Here is a 19266-nt window from a genome sequence, read left to right on the forward strand (position 1 = left end):
GTGACAATCTGGTCTTTCCAAAAGAAAAATAAATAATAAAAATAAAATGGGATACAGTTTATGCTATGCCACCCATTAAAAACAATGGTAATATACTATCGAGATCCACATGCTCATGTGATCTAACATCTGACTTGGTAACCAACGATCAAAGGCAGAAAGAATTTATTTTTTTCCCCCAGAGTGGTGCAAAAGAATGATCTTTCAAAAATGTCAGGCAAAGACAATTATAAAGAGAAATTTTGTTCACTGCAGTTTACAACACACTGTTGTTATGCATGGATGCAGGATACAAAAGAGCTCAACTCCAACAGCTACGTATTTAAGCTGAAACGAACTTGGAGACTACTTCCTCAAAACACATTCCTTTGTCAAACAAAACATTTTCTGCTTATACCTTTTAAGGCTTAAAATAAATCAGTCCAAGCAAATTAGCAGGAACAGTTTATTGCAACACTGTCTCAAGAAATCTATGCATGTATAAATAGAGAAAACAAAACTTTAGCCACACTAGAACCACCTAAACTGAGATTTAACGTTCCACAGTTTTAACATGCATTCCATCCCGGGTATGCTGCCTATAATACAGGGTTTCTGTTCTTCATCTACAGCAGTTCCGACTTAAGAGTACACCGTAAGCCAACTTAGAGAAACATCCATTAGTTGCTAATAGAAAGAATCACAGGAAGGTCTCACGAGAGTTTACTAAAACATTGGATGCTTTTCTCTGGAAGTTTTCAAATACAAAAATTGGATTTTCTCTACAACTGAAATATATTTACATGAACATTTAAAAAGATGTAACTTAAGATCTAATCACTGTCATCCGAACCCCCTTCAGACCCCTCATTATTGGATCCTTCTGGTTCAGATTCATTACCAGATCCTCTGCCAGAACCCTCGTTATCAGATCCTCTCTCAGAATCTCTGTCTGAGTCAGCACTGCGAGAAGCTGGGCGAGATTCATTATCTGAACCACCCGAACGACTTCTTCCTGACTGCACAGACTCATTGTCAGACTGCTCTGAATCTGACCGTCTCCTTTTCCTGGCTGACCTGTCACTGTCAGAATCTTCTTCGGATGGGTGGACACTGGACCTCCTCGGACTGCCTGCCTCACTACCAGATTTGTTTCTGTTATCAGAATCACTATCAGAAACAATGCGTTTGCTGTGCTGCTGTTCCCCATCATCTGAATCGCTGTTGCTATTCCTGGCATGTCTGTACAAGGGAAAAAAAAAAAAAAAGACAACAATCCAATTAGGATACTAGGATCTCAGGAACATGATCTGACTGAAAAAGGCAATGGAATAATTAGTAATGGGAGGTAATGTTTAGAGTACAACAAAACGCTTCTCTTTATCTCACTATTATGAACAATGTCATTTCTCTCATAAGCATGCATTGAAACTTTAGTGTTTCAGTAGTGAGCAACAATTCTTACCCATCATCAGCAATCTTCAGTTTATCCTCATCAGATGAATCATCACTAGATGAAATTATGGCTTTTGATTTGATCTTCCCTTTCATTGAAGGAGGCAGACGTTCTGGTTTGGGCTGAGGGGCAGGAAAAAAAAAAGAGCTGCTCACTCACACGGCTGGTTAGAGCATTTAAAACAAATCTAAAAAGCACAACAGGCGTGCTTCTTTCTAACAGATATTCTAAAGTAATTCCTTCCAAATTTTCCATTTACTATCAACTGTTGTACATTGCTTCAGAAATATCCTGTTCAACACTGAAGCAGCTACAGCAACAGGGAGGAAGGACAAAAGGCAGTTTGGTACAATTACTTTTGTTATAATTTTCAGCATTTACAACTCTGTAGAATGCAGTGGTGCTTAAGACTAAATGCGTGTTTAGAGGAAAAAAAAGAAAATACTCAGCAGTTAACTTACAGCCTTCTTTTTCTCTGCTTTGGGTGGGCGTCGTTTTTTAGGTCTTGGACCATTTTCGTTTTCTTCATCATCACTACCCTCATCAGCTTTCTGGGGTCTTAAACAGAATTATATTTTATATTATGTCAAGTATATAATTGAAAAAAAGACTTAAAAAGTGCAAAAAAAAAAACCAGTCAAAAATACAGCTGATAAATATTATTCATACTTCTGCATAGAAGTTCTGTAATTTAAATTTATTTATTATAATTTAATTTATTTAAAAATATCCATTACAACACTTCCTAACACATACGCTAACCTCTTAACAACTGTTCATTTTTTAAGCTTTTTTAAGTGAATAACTGCAAGAGAATATAATTAACAACCATATCATTTCCTCAAGAAAATCTGACATTATATACCAGTTACCTCCTCCTCTTCTTCTTCTTTCTCTCCCCTTCTTCTTCTTCCCCATCTTGTTCACTACCACTGCCCTTTCTCTTCTTTTTCTTTCTAGACATGGGCAAATCTTCATCGCTGTCATCATTGACAAACTCATCAAATTCCCCTGCTCCTTTTTTGGAACGCTGTAACAGATAATATAAAAACCCCACAATGTAGCCTACTATTTATCTTCAAGTTAAAATCAACAAATCAATAGTAAGTAGCAAGTCAAAAGTGAAGCTCTGCGTGAAAATACTTTTCACGACATGAAAACGCAGCCCGTCTTGTGACAACTTTCTCTTAATGATATCAGGTTAGAGTGCATGAAACTAGTTCAAAATTTACACTTAGTAAACTCTGGTTATTTTAAACATCAAGAAGAACAGATTTTAGTAATGCCACCTTGGTCAGAACTTAAGCATTAGCTTTCAGTTTCTACACTGGAGTATTAAATCTGCACCACTTCATGCAAAAGTGGTTAAGTGGCTTGAAATTAAAACTCTACATGTTTGATGTTACCCTGAGATAACATTTATTAAAGGGAAAGAGAAAGAGGAAGTTAAAGAAATTCTGTTCTACCCTGCCTCCTCCACCACCACGTTTTTTCTCCTTTGATCCTTCTACTTCACCAGTGAACATCAAAATATTCTTTGTCTTCTCCACATATTGAGCTCTTTGTTCCAAAAGTTTCTTCTGTTCTTCTTTTTCTCTTAGGCGCTTCTCTTCCTGAAGCAGAGAGAAAAATTACCATTACTGTTGTATTTGTACTATTACATTAACAGGTATTCAAGGTATCTGTTGACAAGAAACTGCAGCACTGATTTTTACAAATCTGTTACAGCACGAGGTCCATGTGTCAAAAAGGTTTTGTACAACATCTATACTAGAGCAGGCAAAAGACCTTTTTCATTTTAGTTTTCTCAAGGGCTCCCTCATCCAGCCCATCAGTGCAGAATTTTGATGGCAAAGCTTTTAAAAGGCAATACCTGGATTACACTATAAAAATAAAACTGTATTTGTAAGGCTATGGGGAAGAATATCACCTGGTAACTAAAATTTTATTTTTTTTTTTTGCTAGCACTAGTAAGTGCTAATGACTAAGAAGACTCTGCTTGTTACTTTACTCAGTAATACCCAGTAACATCACAGAGCAACAAACATCTATCCTTAAATTTAACAGAACATAACAGATCAAGACCTGTTCTTTAAGTAGTTTTTGACGAAGCAGCTCCTTCTCTTGTTCTTGCTTTGCACGCAGCTCCCTCTCTTCTTCATCCTGTTTACGTGCCCGAGCCACGTGATACTGGGCTTGACTCAGTAAGTCAGAGCATTGCCTAGAACATGCAATGGTTTCAAGTAAAGGAAGGTGGCAGACATACCACAAGGAGAAACAGTTTTATAAAGGGTATGCATCAGAATGCTGTATTTGTGACAAAAGTAAGATATCTGAACTAGTACAACAGAAGACCAGGAGAGATTACAGAGTTAACAAAGGCACCTACTAGTAAGCAAATATACCTGTAAATTGCAATATGTTATATGCAACTTCAGAACTTACTGCTTCTCATTTTAACAGACTTAAGTACAAACATTTCCCTGAACAAAATTCAAAGCAAATTAGACATGCACAGCATAAGTATTTCATGTCTCAGTAGCTGACCCGCTATACTCACCACAAGCTATCCTAAATCTCCACAAAGGCAAGTTTGTTGAGATAATCTTTAAAGTCAAAATAGGCAGAACTAGAGATCTTTAAATAAACTATCACATTCCCCTTGATGGAAAACCTGCCATTAATACAGCAGAAATTTTACAGGTTTTAGCTGATGGCAGAAGACATATTTAGAGTTGCGGATTGCACGGAAATATTAGAAAATTAAGAAAGGAAAACAACCAACACAGTAACAGGGAGCTACCCTGTATTTGGATTTCTGCTGTTGTATAAAATAAGACAGCTGAAATCCAATTGAAAACCAGTTTTACTCTGGAAAACAAACATACAAAAACCAAGACAAAAGCATTCCCCTTAGTTCCTGAAAGCATTCGTTCCTTACCTGGCTTCTGTTGCAGCAAGTGCCAAATCAAATCTCATCTTATCACCCACTTTACTCAAGTAACTGAAGTACCTAGAGGAAAAAAACAACAAAGAGCAAAAGTGGTATTGGTTACACACTTACTGCAATCCTGCCTTAAGAGTAAACATTAGCTCCCAATCTGAAATCCTATGAAACTCAACAGAAGAGGACATTCACCAATTTTTTGCCTTTTTGTACGCATCCACTTTTAATACAACAGTATGCAAGTACATTCAGAGTTCCCAAATATAAGACACTAGAAGTACTCCAAAGGCGAACAATAATCCAGAAAGAACTAGTAGTCATTAACTATTAGACTTGATTTTGAGATCTACATCCAAAGATTTACAAGATGCTTTGAAAGAAGTCCTCAAAAAAGCATTAAATTCGTAGAATAATTCACAATGCTTTTTCAATTATGTTCTTCCATGAACAAGTCCCTCCTAATCATATTACAAAACTCACTAAAAAAAAACTCACATATTTGCCACCTGGTCAATTAAAACTAGTTCTGGAGCAAAGCCTGAACACCTACTATTTTCTGGCCCAATAGTTAAGTTTCTACCTAGTTCCTCCCTAGCTAGTTTCTGCTAGGAACTCTAGAATGCAATACAAAGTTTTGTTGGATATGACTGCTCATCTAATCAGAATTTGTGATCTACACTGCACATTTACTGCAAGGGAACTGAAATATAGTACAAAGATGAGAAATAAATCATCTTTACCTGTGGGCTAGCTCCAGCTCTTTCACAGCATTAAGTACCTCCTTCAGATTGCTTTTCTCATCTTTCAGGACAGAGGTAGCTAGTCTTTGTAGCACTAAAGCCACATTAAACATGAGGACTGTATCACTTGGTGCAACATGCCTGGCCTGTAAATAAAAAGCCTGTTTTTATGACATGCTACAGTGTGATACAGAAGTATACAAATAAGGTAAACAGAGGTATAAAGAGAATAAACATCACTGTTTCAACTCATGAGTACTGAATTTAAACAGACCTAAACATGTACCTGTTCACACTCATTTTGTTCTGGGACCTATGATATTTTCTGCATACCTTTAACAAAGTCTGCTTACATTCCTGTAATTTCCCACATTTGAAGAGTGCTCGGGCCAGATATAACAATACTTCAGTGTTCTGATGCTTATAGAACTTTCTGAGGCAGTTTTCATACTGAAATAGAAAAGAGGTGTCAATGGTTAATTATTTTTTGTTAGTTAACTCCAGCAGGTTTGTATTCCTAGGAGGTATTACTGTTAATGTGCCTTTTGTTGCGCAGATTTTCTTTTTAAATCAGTATATTCTGCTACATGAAGAGATGCTCTGTTCACTAATTAGAGAATCCTTCCTGCTATTCCATAGCAACAACTCAATTTTTCTGAGAACCAGAGCAGTCTGGGAGACTCTATAGATGTTTAAATATAGAATACTTTGCAAGTACCATCTACAAAGGCCAACAAACGAATTTTAAGAGCACTCTCAGTTATTGCCTCTTATTTATACTCAAAAATTGAAAATGTAATTAATTGAAATGTAGCAATTTCATACAGATGATGCAATTAGTTACAAAATAAAACCACACGTTTAAGATTTTCTGCCCACCTAGCTGCTTATTTCTGGTTACATTATATCTTCTTTCAAACAAAAAAAGCACTCTTGTTAATTTACACTTTACAGCCTCAGAGTAAAGCTTCAAGCAATCATGAATCTCATGCTTTTCATTAAGAAGTAACTTTTGTTTGCCATGTTACTAAGAAATCTTTCATAATTTCTAAACCACCAAAATAACAAGAAATACAAAGCAACCTTTACTTCCAGCTCAGCTACAGATAATACCTTGTACCGTAATGCAGAAATTAGAACTCATGGGTTGCGTGGTGCTGAGTGTCCAATTTCACTCACTTTAAGAGTCAAAGATTTTGTGTTCGGCATAAGTCTGCCTTGGATTTAAATGCTTTACAGTAGAGAACTCACTACAACATCTGATGTTGCACCAAGCTGTGCTGCTGTATTAAACTCATCTCCCTTGGAGTCCAGTATTATCTACTGCAGACTACAGCTTGCACCAACTGTATAGCAGAATCCAGAGAATAATAAAACATCACAGTGAATATACACATCCCTACTAAGCAGCTTCACCTAAATGTATCAGCAAATAAGTACAATATTTTCTGACAAATCAAAAGGTATGTTTCCCCACTGCACTGCTAAAATTCAGTGTTTCATTAAGCTTTCTGCATGTAAGAGCAGAGATGGTCCTGAAGGCAGACTCTACTCTAACACAACAGACCCCAACAGACCATGTAACTAAATCCTTCTAACACTAGTTTACTGGAGAAGAGAAAATACTGAAAGATGAAAGGCCCAATATCTCCTCCTTGTAACTATCATAGAATCCTTAGAGTAGGAAGGGACCTCTGAAGGCCATCCAGTCCAACCCCTCTGTAATGAACAGAGACACCACAGCCACACCTGGCTACCCAGGGCCTTATCCAGCCTGGCACTGAAAGTCTCTGCGAATGGAGCGTCAACCACATCCATCTGCAACCCGCTCCAGTGCCTCACTGTAAAAGATTTCTTCAAGCTCAAAAATTTAGGTTAGATATGATGAAACCATTTCCCTTTGTTCTATCAACACAGACTCTGCTAAAGAGGTCCATCACAAAAAAGCTTTAGGATAGCTCTGAATTAAGTATTTTTGAGACTCAGTGTTGAATAAAACTTAATGGAACAAGTTTTTCTGAGCTTCTGTCTTGACCAATATATTTTTGAAGTTTGTTTGAACACTTTCTGATTAACTTAAGTTGTGTGGGTTGATACTTGGAAGTTAGTTTGCTTGAGTGGGTTGAACTAGATGACCTCAAGAGAGCTCTCAACATAAATTACCCAGTGGTTGCAAGTGCAGCAAGAGAAAACATGGCAGCTAGTTTTCCAAACATCTCCAACTGTACTTGCAAACAACTGCGTAAATAAGACTAGGAAGCGTTGGTATTAAAAAAATCCCAGCAGCAAACTGTATTTACCTATTTCAGTAACATCTGAAAGTAAATCTCATACATTAACTACACCAACTGAAACCTCTGTGACAAAAAAGAGTTCCCAGACTAAAACTCAAACCCAACTGTATTTTAACTCCACTACCTTAAAAAAAAAAGTATTTGGCAGTTTAAATTTATACTTGACAGCAAACAGTATTGCAAGAAATAAACTTATGAATTGTTAAAATATTATTCATAAAGTTAGCAGCTGTCAATGACAGCTAAGAACCATCCAGAAGTCATCTAACCCACACATTATGTAGTTCAATTTAGAGATGTTACCATCTGCACAGCACTGATGTACTGTTTCTGTTCTACATAGATATGTGCCAAATTCAGCCACACATCACTGATATCTGCTGTTGCCTCTCTCACTTGGGCAAAAACATCACGAGCTTCACGGAAATATCCTTTATGCGCCAAGACAGCTCCTAAGGGGAAAGTAATATGTACAGTGTAAGCTTCCAAGTTCATGTACTATGTTCTCCTGCCAAAGAAAATAAAATATTGCCTGAATCAAGTTTCTCAATAAAAACTGACATAGCTGTCATATGAAAGCTATTCTTTCACGTGCTCCACTAAATAATGTGCAGTCTCTGCAAAAACAATTCTACATGTATTAAAGTATAAAACATAAAAATGCTATAAACCACATTTTAAGAAAAACAAGTCTAGCATTCACCTATGCCATTAGCAGCATACAAGTTCTTTGGATCATTTCTGAGTACTTGCTTGTAGATTGCTAACGCACGGTCCTGATGACGTTTTTCCTGTGGAGAGAAGTATCAAAGTTGTTCACTCATTGGTATAATCAAGTATTAAAAAACCTACCTAGTATTTTTATGGACTGTAATATGCCCAAGAGGCAAAAACAAAAGCACACTGAGTAGCTAACAAAAATTAAATAAGTAAAATCACACACACGGAACAGATGGATGCCCCTTACCTTTTCTCTGTCCCTCGTGGGCTGATGTAGAGTCTGCAACCAGACATTGCCAAGAGCCAGCATGGAGTAAGTATCATTCTGTGTGGAAGGCTGCTTCAATATTCTTTCAAATTTTTTCTGTCCTGGACCCCACTCTTGTTTAGCCAAATGAAGGTTACCAATCAGAGACCAAGCATCTGGATGGTCCTGAGAAAAAGTTTATTGTCAATTGCAAAGGCACTAACTTCCCATACAGGGTTACTTCACCAGTTATAAAATGCTATTCTTGTTAAATAAAATACCATATTAAAAATAAAAAAAAAAATAGTTTGAAGAGCAGGTTATAGCAGTTCTCACTCTTTTCCTTAGTTTATGTCAACAAATATAGAACCACAACAGAAAGAAAACAAAATTGAAAGAATAAGCTAGAGTTAAGTGTTTTCAATTAGAGCAGTTCAAGGGTTACAAACCTGATTTATCTGAAGTGCTTCCTTAAACCAATCAGAAGCCTCATAAAAGTTCCCTTTATCCCTAGCCATAGCACCCAAGCGCAAGTAGCCTAAAAATAAAGAAAACAACAACAATCAATTAAGAAACAGGTTTAAGTGATCTCAAATATGAAGAACACTAGTCACACATATACTTCAAAAGCAATCTTTAAGACACTTCTCATGTTCTATTCAAGATGAGATGCACAATGTAAAGATGGACTTCCACACACAAGGATGATGCAGAAACTGCAAATTTCTAACAGTGAAATTTAAATTACTTTATGTGTTTTCACATAAGACTGTGGAATTAAAATATCAAATGTTTCTTACAATCAACATAATTAGGATGCTCTCTTAAAATGTTTTTATACAGCTTTTCCGCTTCGTGAAATTCACACATCGCCTCATACAGTCTGGCAAGGTTATAGGATGTTGTCACAGAGATAGCATTGTAATAATGCTCATCATGTTCAGCTTCTGCTTTTGCACGATCCAGTGATGCCAAAAAATATTTCTAAAGTATAAAAAGAGAAAAAGAACAAAACAGTCCAGAACGTTCTTAGAGGAAAACTTCTGGTTGATCATAAAATTCAATTCAAACTTTCAATAATTACATACCTTTGCTTCCCCTAAGTTTCCCAGCCTGAAGTGCAGAGCACCCACATTATTCAAAATCTCTGGAGGGACATCAGCCTGTACTTTCTCTTGCAGAATGCGTGTGGCTGTACCGTAAGCTGACAGCGCACCCTATGCAAATAAAAAGCAGATGCAAGGAAGAGAAGAATGAGTTTTGCATGCTCTTATAAAAAGCATGTATGTCATTTAATCAGTGTTTATCATCAATTACCTGTATGTCAGTCTGTTCTAGGATCTGGGCTAGCTCAATCCATGCCTCTACATCATCAGGATATTGTTCTGTGACCTTCTTTAGATGTCCCTGAAAAAAAGCAGAAAATAATCACACTTTTTTGTGGACACAGAAAATGTTCGAACTCAACTAAACAGCAAAGTTATTTGCTAGTTTTCTTCTTTACTACTTTCTTCTTCTTTGCAGAATTACAGAATCAGGGGTTGGAAGGGACCTCCAGAGACCATCAAGTCCAACCCCCCTGCCAAAGCAGGTTCCCTACACCAGCTCACAGAATTAGGTGTCCAGGCAGGTCTTGAATATCTCCAGAGAAGGAAACTCCACAACCCCCCTGGGCAAATGCAATGTAATACAGGTTTAAAAGTTTTAGAGATGTGGAAAATACTAAGTGTCACACCAATATAAGAAGCTAGAAAGTGATGGCTAATAGTCTGTGCACACCCTTAACCAACATTACATTAATAAAAATTTTTATTTAAGAAAACAGCAAAACCACATTAACACTGTTTTTTCATGATGAGTGTTTTCTGGAAATCCCAGCTAACTTTACATCTTCAGGAAATCATTACTAAACTTGAGAAGCATTCTGCCTTTTAATAGTAAGCAGGTAAATGTGAAGCTAGGGCTCCTCCGAATTTCTCTAGTTGTTTTATCCAGAGACTAGTTGGTAGCCCCAGTTCTGTTCAGAAGTTGTAGCTCTCCACAGGTAAGATGATCTCACATGACAGCAAATATTGTATATTCAGAGTCAATTAACTGATTTTCAAGTCTTGAAAATCAGACTTGAAAAAAAAGAGTCTGTACCCTAAGTTACACTCTTGTATTAAAAGCATAATGCTGGCAGGAGCACAACTCACCTTTGCAATATCCCGTTTCTCCTGGTCTTCTGAAGCTGCATAAAGAGATCCAAGGATTTTCATGGTCTCATAATTGTTAGGATATGCTTTCAAAACTTTTTCGAAGCATTGCGATGCATTCTCCTTGTCCCCTCTATAAATGTACATTTGACCCAATCCAAAAAAGGGAAGTACAAAAGAAGATGAGGCGAACTGAGTGGCTTGGTAGTAATATTGGAAAGCTTGATCATAATCTTCCTAAACAAAAATTAAAGAAAGAGCAGGTAGTGCTTTCACATGTAAGCTTTTCCTGAACATTTTAAAGAAGAATTTTAGGTGTAAAACTTAAAGAGAGGCTTTTAAAAAGTTGTCCTACCTGTACATGAAAAGACCTAGCCAGCTGGTAACAACTCTCTGCCTGCATTGCTTCAACTTCAGTATTATGAAAAGCATGAAGAGCCAAGTGTTGTACTTTCCCGTAATCCTAAATAAATGAATTTGAAAGACTTCATTTTATTTAGTCAAGTCATGTATTGTTTACACAAGAATACACAGCAAATAAAGGAAAGCTTTAGCCATATCATTTACTAAATAACAACAAATTCAGTTTTAGAGGTTCCTGTTCTCTCTTTAATCCTTATCTTTTGCATATTTTAAAACCCAGAAGTGAGAAGGAAAGACGAACAAAAAATAAAAAAAAAAACGGAAATCCCTTCAGGAGATGTAAGTGAGCTTAATTTAAGAATTGAATGTACTATTTTTGACCTCCCTTAGAAAAGCTTATCAAAAATTAAGTTAAAAACTTAATGCATATTCATCTATATATTATCATCTATATTCTGTACCACCTAGTCTCATGAAATGAGATCAAATCCAACACCGGAATCCCTTCTGCTCAGAGGTTATTAAGTATTTGACTGTAATATTTCACACACCACTAACTTACCTTCTTGAAGAAGAAGTGATTAGCCAAGTGATTCAGCACCATTGGATTACTGGGATCAATTGTGTAAGCCCTAGAGAGGAGCTGGACACCATTCTTGATGGAATCAGCCTAAATAAAACATTCAGAAGTATCAGCAGCATCTCAATAGCTTGATCTTATAAAGATTCTAAAAACTACTCGTTGGTTCACACTGCCACGGGACCTCTAACACAGTTGTGTGATAGGCTATCAGAAAAAATAGAAATTAAGCTGCCAGCAGCATAAAGATCAGAAACAAAAAATGAAACCACCAGATATGGCGTGGAAGAGGAAAAAAAGAAACAAGCAAACAACAACAATAAAGAAAAACAAAGTGTTACTTTCTAGGGAAAAACAAACAAAAAAAAAATCATGTAGCCTTAGTGTCCTTTGGCATTTCAGTTGCACATCTCTGATAGCCTTCCTTCTACTCTTCAATATCTCTAGATCTTGCTTGGTTTCAGTCTCAACCCTTTGAATGATTCATTAAGCAAAGAAGTGAAAATATTGTCATGTTCAAATTCTGAACAAGAACTTCCAATACTGAAATAAGAACTACTGAAATGAAGATCTAATTTAAAAAATGGCAGAAGTTTGACTTAGTGATATTACTCTAAAAACATACTTTTTTATACAGAGACCTAACTGTTTAAATAAAGCTTTCCATGAGCGCACGTTTGACTTGATGACAAGTTCAAGTTCAAAACTGATACAGTAAATGCCTTTTTTTTGGGATGTTGCTGAGATACATATCACAAGCATAAGATCTTAAATCTGTAGGTATTTAAGAATAAAATAAAATTTATCTAGTAATAATAATCTAGTAATAAACGTATGTCTCAATCTCATAAAAATTGAAGTCCAACAGGCAGATAAACAAATTTCATGGCAGTATCTGCCCAGTATTATCACAAAAATATAGACTGGCTATGGAGATATGGAATCATTCTTGCTTAACTTTCAAAGGCTAAAAAGGCTTTATAATCATATTAAGCCTGATTTTTCCAGTAATTTGGATCTCATGTTGTTTCAAATAAACTCAGCAGATGGGCAGAGGTCTCAAAGGTCCAAGGCATTGTCAGGAAATAAAACCAGAGAGACAACAAACTCCAGTGTGAACACAGTGCCACCTCAACCCTCATTTGACCTTATAACATCTGCAAGGATGGAGAAACATTGCCAATACCTAAACATGGGAGAAATCAATTACAAAAAAATTAATTTAAAAATTGTACCTTGAAATCATTGTCAACTCTAATGTTACGCTAACATTGCAGTACAAGTTGTGGAAATAGAGGTAAAGAACATATGATACATTCCTTACAAAAAAAATAACGTATTTGAGTGGGTCAGTTTCTAATCACAGCTTTGCAAAGTTTAAGGGAACTTAAGTCAAAAGGTTTAATAAATTTCCAGGGAATAAAGCATTTAAAATAGCAGATTTCATCAGTGTCTTGCCCACAGAATTATTTGTTATGATCTGATCTTAGAATGTTTTTTGGTCGTCCCTGGAGCTTCATGGGGAAAAAAAAAAAAGCTCTCAGAGTCACATTTACTCAAATTATTCATGGAAGTCTACAATAATTTTTTCCCATGACTTTGTAAACTAAGTCATTTTCAGATATTCTGTACTAAAAAAAGTTCTTTCCTAGACAGCTGTGTGCTCTCCAGAAAGCAATACTGGAACAATATTAAATTTTAGCAACAAAAAATTAGGCAAGAGAGGCTGGTAATTTATTTGCTTATTTATTTATTTCAAGCCTTAAAGGTCCCATCTTCCACTGATAACTTTCTTAGCATAGATTGGCCATCTCAGATCTTACAATCTCAAGTTTTATGACAGTATGGTTTTCTACTGATACAACATCTAGAGAGGTATGGCTGCTACTTCGATTTCACCAGCCTAGTTAAGATTTGTTCTTGTTGATTCCTTGGTATATTACGCAGTGTATGTTCCAAGTTAACTTGAGCACAACTTGCACAGTTGTATGAAAGGTTATTTTCCATAAAGCCTTGGAAGCCTGGGACAAATCTCCTAGGACCACATCTTTTACCATGATTTTCCTGCTAGCAGATGCTCTTTCAGAAAAAAAAATCCTGATGCTCTGGATATGTCATCTCAAACGAGGTCTCCAAGTATTTGGGAACTTTCAGATCATCTTGAGAACAAACTCACGTTCTCGTACATTTGAAACTTCATTAAGTAAGGCTGGCTATCAGATATGTAACTATTGCTCATTAAAGATCTTTAAAAGCATCACTTCCTTATTAGATGTGTGTTCAAACATCTCATCTGGGACTTTCTGTGCTTTGAGAAGCACCTCTATAAGCAACACAATTGACTTTTTAACTAAAAGAAACTTATTAGTGCGTACTACAAGTACAAACCTGTAATATCATTCAACATAACACAGGCTGAAATTATTTAATCACACGTTTTAGTACCTCACTGAAAACCTGGAGTGCCCCTCAAATGATAAAAACTTTCCCATTTCAAGTGAGTAGGGCTTATAGTTAAGTCAGACCCACCTCTTTATTATTGAGTTCCAGGACAGCCAGTCCAACCAAAGCTCCCACGCATTTTGAATTTAGCTCCAGAGCTCTGCTGAATGCCAAGCGAGCTTTTTCCAACTTGTTCAGTTTCACAAAGCAATGACCCATACCTAACCGAACCTCAGCTGCAGAACAAGGTGACACCATTCAGAATCCCAAAATTGCAACAACTTTTATTTTTTTTAAACATACTGAGCAGAAATACTTTTTTAAAACCTGAACAGCCTTCTAATGATCTGTTGTTTTAAAGGACAGCCTCCCTCAGCAGGTAGCAAAGTTAACTTTTCTAGGTTTCTTCATAAGATTTCTCCAGATTGGCATACATCTCCAAAATACTCAAAAAATAATCAAATATAATATTACTTCTATGGAAATGAAACAAAAAATAAGAAAGACGTGGAAAAATTGTCAGATGAAAAGGCTGCAAGTGTCTTGGGCAAGTTAAAGTTCACCTGAGACTAGAAGGCCTTCACAAAACAATTTAATTAATGAGTGTGCTGGGCATTACACCTCAAACAACTGGTTCACTGCTAGCAAGATGCTGTTTTATCATCCTCTAATGATCTGTACAGACAAGCTAACATAGAGGATTTACACTGTCCTGCTCTTTCAGGACTACAAATACAGAGACATTTACATACAGTGAGAATAAAACATATTAGTTTCAAAGCATGGCTTACATTTCTAGACTTATTTCAGCAGCAGTGATTCTTACACTAAGCCAGACTACAGAATGCACATCAGCTTTGAGGAAACCTTTCTCAGATAAATTTTGAAAAAGCACATCAGAACCCTCAGAAGATTTCAGAGCATTTATGATCCTAATGTAAATATCCTTTACTACCATTTCTAAGGCACATGCATCGCTTTTACAGCTTTTCCAGATTTCTGCATTAAGAAAACTATACAACACAATAAAAATTCTTATCATAGAGGAGGAGTAGAATTCTACATTTCATTTTGTTTCATTATTAATGCTAATGCACTGATATAATTCCCTTAATCCTTATTTAGGAGCTTGTAGTCTTGAACAGTACTTTCTTCCCTGTTCCACACAATTTTAATACACAACTTCTCATTCTCTAACAGCTGCAGAAGGTAATAAGTGGGGAAAAAATATAAGCATCTTCCTGAAAAAGATTTCCTTCTCTAACAATTAAGTTGCACACAGGTCAACAAATATCTCAACTCTGCAAAGAGGATAAAGGTTTTTTTTGGTGCTAGCTTTGGGATGGATCTTTTGGACCACTATAGAACACAAATAAGCCCAGATATACTTGAATTAGGAAGATCTGAGTCAGATGCCTCCACTACCAAATGGTCTCTGTCTTACCTGGACAGCCTGGATTGGTACGCAGTGCTTTCTTGTAGTACGCAAGGGCTCCTCTATAATCCTTCTTGTTGAAAGAAATGCATGCTTTACCTGTTAAAACATATCTATCAGTTACAAAGAAATGAGAAACAAAACCAAAGCTGTTGTAAATCACCAAACAAGTATCATTTACTGAACTTATGTTGTACCAGTGTTCAAAAGCTACCAGTAAAAAACTAACAGAAAATTCAGACAGCCGCAGCTGTTTTGGTATCTTTGATGATGTCAAATATAAAATGACAATGGAATACATTCAGTTTACACTTTCCTGGCTTCCCACTTAAACTTAATTCTTTCCTAGTGCAGAATAAAGACATTTACTAAGAATAAATTAATTAGAGAATAAAGAAAAATAAATATCTATAATGTACTTCTGGTCAAAAGCTCATATTTCTTCATTCCCTTCTTTCTCTCTCTGCTTACATACATATCACTTTCCTAAGCACATAACTCAATCCAAAACTCAAGTAGAGAAGTCAGGGGTTTTGTTTTGTTTTTTTACACAAACATCCATAAACTCATACCAAGAAGGGCTGGAATATTATTTGGAGACTGGTTAAGCACAAAATGGAACTGAGCATCAGCCTGGTCCATCTTATCACCTTCGAGCAGACAAAAACAGGCTCTTCCCAGCAAGTGATTCTAGATAAAGAAGACAAAATATTTGCAACATTTATCTTCATAAAGTACGAAGATAAGACTATGGGAGAGATTATCTGGCTGTGCAATAGCACTTTTTCAATGATTAATTTATTTCTCTTGCATCAGGATAAGCAAAATCAAAAAGTGTGTTTAAACAGATGATAAACGTCTCAAAGTTCACATAATCAAGCAAAAGAATAACAACCAACCTTGCCTTCCCAAACCCCAGAAGTTGATGTATATAGTTCTATTAGGTGTCCCCAGCTAGAGGTAACTAATTATTCCTGGCAGCACCACACACTCATTTCAGATATTTTCAAGTTTTATGCCAGAGTTAAAAGCATTTTTTACTTTCCCTTTAGTGAATCAACATTTGCTTTCTTTAGAAAATCTTTTCGAATTCACGCAGAAAATATGCTGAAATTCAACTAAAAAGAATCATTAACAATTTTACAAACATGGTTTTTACAGATTCTTTTTACCTGATCATACATGATGATTTTGTCAGCCATAGTATATAATAAGGTAGCTTGTGTAATGAGCTCCTTCTTGTTATCCTTGTTCTTCTCCTTTCGAGCCTGCTGTACATAATATGCTGCCAGAGTATCCAGACATGTCATTTGATCTTTTTCATGATCTCTATAGTCCAAGTTCCCATCTATGCGTGCAGCTTCCAACAGCTTTACAAAGTCTTCTGTTTTTCCTTGTTTGTAATATTCCAGCTGTAAAACATACATGATTTTCATGGACAGTTCCATAAGCCACATGACTAAATCAATAAATCAAAGACATTCTGATGTTAGCAATATTTTTTCTATCATCATCTCAAGTTTTTCAGAAGTCTTACAACTATTTATAATAAATGAGCAGCTCTGAACTTTTGTACTTTCGCATACTTCCTTGTGCTTTCATCAGCATAAATAACACGCTCCATTTTTTTTTAACGAAGTACATAATCAAAGACGCAACATGATAAAAATATGGAAACAACAACCAAAAAAGCAACTCAGGAGAGTGGGGATCAAGCAGCTTTGTTCCATAAGAAAAGACAAAGTTAAAAATGTTAACACATCAGTTCAGAAGTACCTGCTTTGAACCTGCTACCAAACAGTCAAATTAAGTTCCAGTTTAATTCAGTTATCCCTAGTCATAAAAGTAAGTGGAATTCTTTGATTATTTGAATACACAGTTGAGCATATACTCACCGCCAAGGCAATCCATATGTGCAGTTGTGTATGCTCCTGTTTCAGTATACTTATAACTTCATCACCCTCAGGTAATTGATCGAAGTCAAGCTCAATAACCTACAACCAAACAGTGCAGATCTTTTACTCATAAAGTTTTAACAGTGTTATTTATCATTGAGCTCAAAGCAAGCTGGATGTTTCAGCACACAAAACAAACAATTCTGTTCAAACAAAGTAGTGGAGAAAGAAGTAATGATGTTTTTTATACTGGAAAGTACTAAATCGCTGGCCTCTCACAAACACCTGAGAAATGAGCCTCGTGTTCGGGATAGCGGTCAGAGACGAGTTACTAATTTAACTTTTTTCCACCATTCATGTCAGGCTCTGGAAGTTCACACTTCAGCTAACAATCAACTAACCAACTTGCCTTCATGTACACCCCTGCAAGAGTTGCTCTGCTCTTAAACCACATCCTATAGGTAAAAGAAAGATCTATGACACAGTTAAAATGATCCAAGGAATGGGCTATCACGGAATCCATTTCTAAGACACATCTAAGAATGCTACAGTTTTCCTCTATGCCCAAATAAATGAGGAAGTTATTGAAGTGGCAAACATGACAGAGAATATATTTCTGATCACTAATAACTACAGTCATAATGAGCAAAAGACAGAATCATAGAGTCATCTGAGTTAGCAAGAACCATTAAGGTCATCAAGTCCAGTTGCCCTGCAATGAACACAGACACCTGCAGCTAGAGGAGGTTGATGTCAAGAACATCTCACCATGAGATCATTATTTAATAAGCATAACTTCACCAAGTGGGTCTATCCTTCTGATATTAAAAAACGAACAAAAAGGAACAAATAGTCTCACAGTGGAATGTCCATTTAAGGTCTAACACCATTTAAGAGCCTGACCTCTCAGCTATTACCTTGTAGTGTGTGATACTAACCATCCACATCACTACTCAGCTTCACAGTGTGAAAGCCGTGCAGCTGTTATAACCAGCTCTGTCCTATTATCTACACAGGGACTCCCATCCCCAAGACTGAGTTAGAGCCACTCAGTTTATAAGGCCTTCAACTGTAATAGGATTTGATTATAAAATGGTATATTACAGAAGTCCTTAGTGATTAATCCAATCTGCATGAGCCTATGAGACTATGAGAAACTTCAGGACTCAAGTCATTCTTAATCACAACTTGAAAAGCACTGAGCTGGCACACACAGCTATCAGAGAACAACAACTCCTCTCACATATAATGCACAGAGAACACAGCAGTATATATGTCTGTTTGCCCCAGAACTGATCTCTGCCTTATCCTAGGGCCTACAAACAGGCTATGACATACATAAACACTACAGCAGTTGCAGTGAAACTTGTTGAAGTAGGTCCAAGCAGCTTGTGCATAATAAACGAACACTGTGGGAGAGCAAACGGCTCCTCCTGCCTCCTCACAGCCACACGAAGGACACCGGGCAGAGACACCGGGCAGAGCACCCGGACGCTCCCAGCGGCTGCACCCTCTGAGGGCCACAGCGAGCCGCACCGAGCCCTCCCGCCCCAGGAGCAGGCCGCGCCTCCGCCTCCCGGCCCCGACTCACCTCATCGGTGTCCCGCAGCGGGATCTCAATGGAGCCCCGCGACATGATGGCGATGGCAACGCCGCCAACCGCCGAGTTCCACCGAACCGCCGACCTCCACCGCGCTACGGCAGCGACACGCGCACTTCCCCTACACAAGGGATGACCCGGACGTGCTCGTACAGCCTCGCCCTCGAGGAGCGAGAAGCCAATCGCAGCCAAGCGCCAGCATCGAGGGGAGGCGGGAAGGCGCGGAGCAATGTGGCGCTGTTGCTGAGGCAACTACGGCCACGCCGGCCCCCCTCAGAGAGCGGCGGCTCCAGAGCTGAGTGACCGCTCCATGGCTGGGTCCATTGCTCTTAATGAACGCTTTCAATCAGAATTTATTAATGCACGAGTTATT

At 37.2% G+C, this 19266-nt stretch overlaps 1 protein-coding gene across 1 annotated transcript; it reads right to left on the bottom strand.

Annotated features, from left to right (window-relative positions):
• Positions 1 to 431: 431 nt before the first annotated feature.
• Positions 432 to 19043, bottom strand: CTR9 (CTR9 homolog, Paf1/RNA polymerase II complex component). Its single transcript, XM_015863978.2, has 25 exons — positions 18885 to 19043; positions 17294 to 17392; positions 16571 to 16810; positions 15971 to 16088; positions 15408 to 15497; positions 14051 to 14199; positions 11504 to 11611; positions 10934 to 11041; positions 10579 to 10815; positions 9701 to 9790; positions 9472 to 9600; positions 9184 to 9367; positions 8833 to 8921; positions 8384 to 8569; positions 8120 to 8207; positions 7720 to 7868; positions 5456 to 5572; positions 5123 to 5268; positions 4377 to 4448; positions 3521 to 3656; positions 2902 to 3048; positions 2308 to 2465; positions 1897 to 1993; positions 1445 to 1557; positions 432 to 1221 (listed from the first exon to the last, which is right to left on the bottom strand). Exons 1-25 carry the CDS (start codon positions 18927 to 18929, stop codon positions 813 to 815), a joined length of 3504 nt encoding a protein of 1167 aa, XP_015719464.1. The 5' UTR covers positions 18930 to 19043; the 3' UTR covers positions 432 to 812.
• Between the last annotated feature and the right edge of the window lie 223 nt (positions 19044 to 19266).

Source organism: Coturnix japonica, chromosome 5 (assembly GCF_001577835.2).
Source record: "Coturnix japonica isolate 7356 chromosome 5, Coturnix japonica 2.1, whole genome shotgun sequence".
NCBI lineage: Eukaryota > Metazoa > Chordata > Aves > Galliformes > Phasianidae > Coturnix > Coturnix japonica.

Bases quoted from the DNA above. Each gene is read 5' to 3' on its own strand.
- CTR9 (XM_015863978.2), bottom strand. From the start codon at position 18,929: ATGTCGCGGGGCTCCATTGAGATCCCGCTGCGGGACACCGATGAG. The intron at 8,208-8,383 runs GTAAGGGGCATC...TTCTCTCCACAG, and splicing joins CCACGAGGGACAGAGAAAAG to GAAAAACGTCATCAGGACCG. The intron at 1,994-2,307 runs GTAACTGGTATA...ATTCTGTTTAAG, and splicing joins AAGAAGAAGAAGAGGAGGAG to ACCCCAGAAAGCTGATGAGG.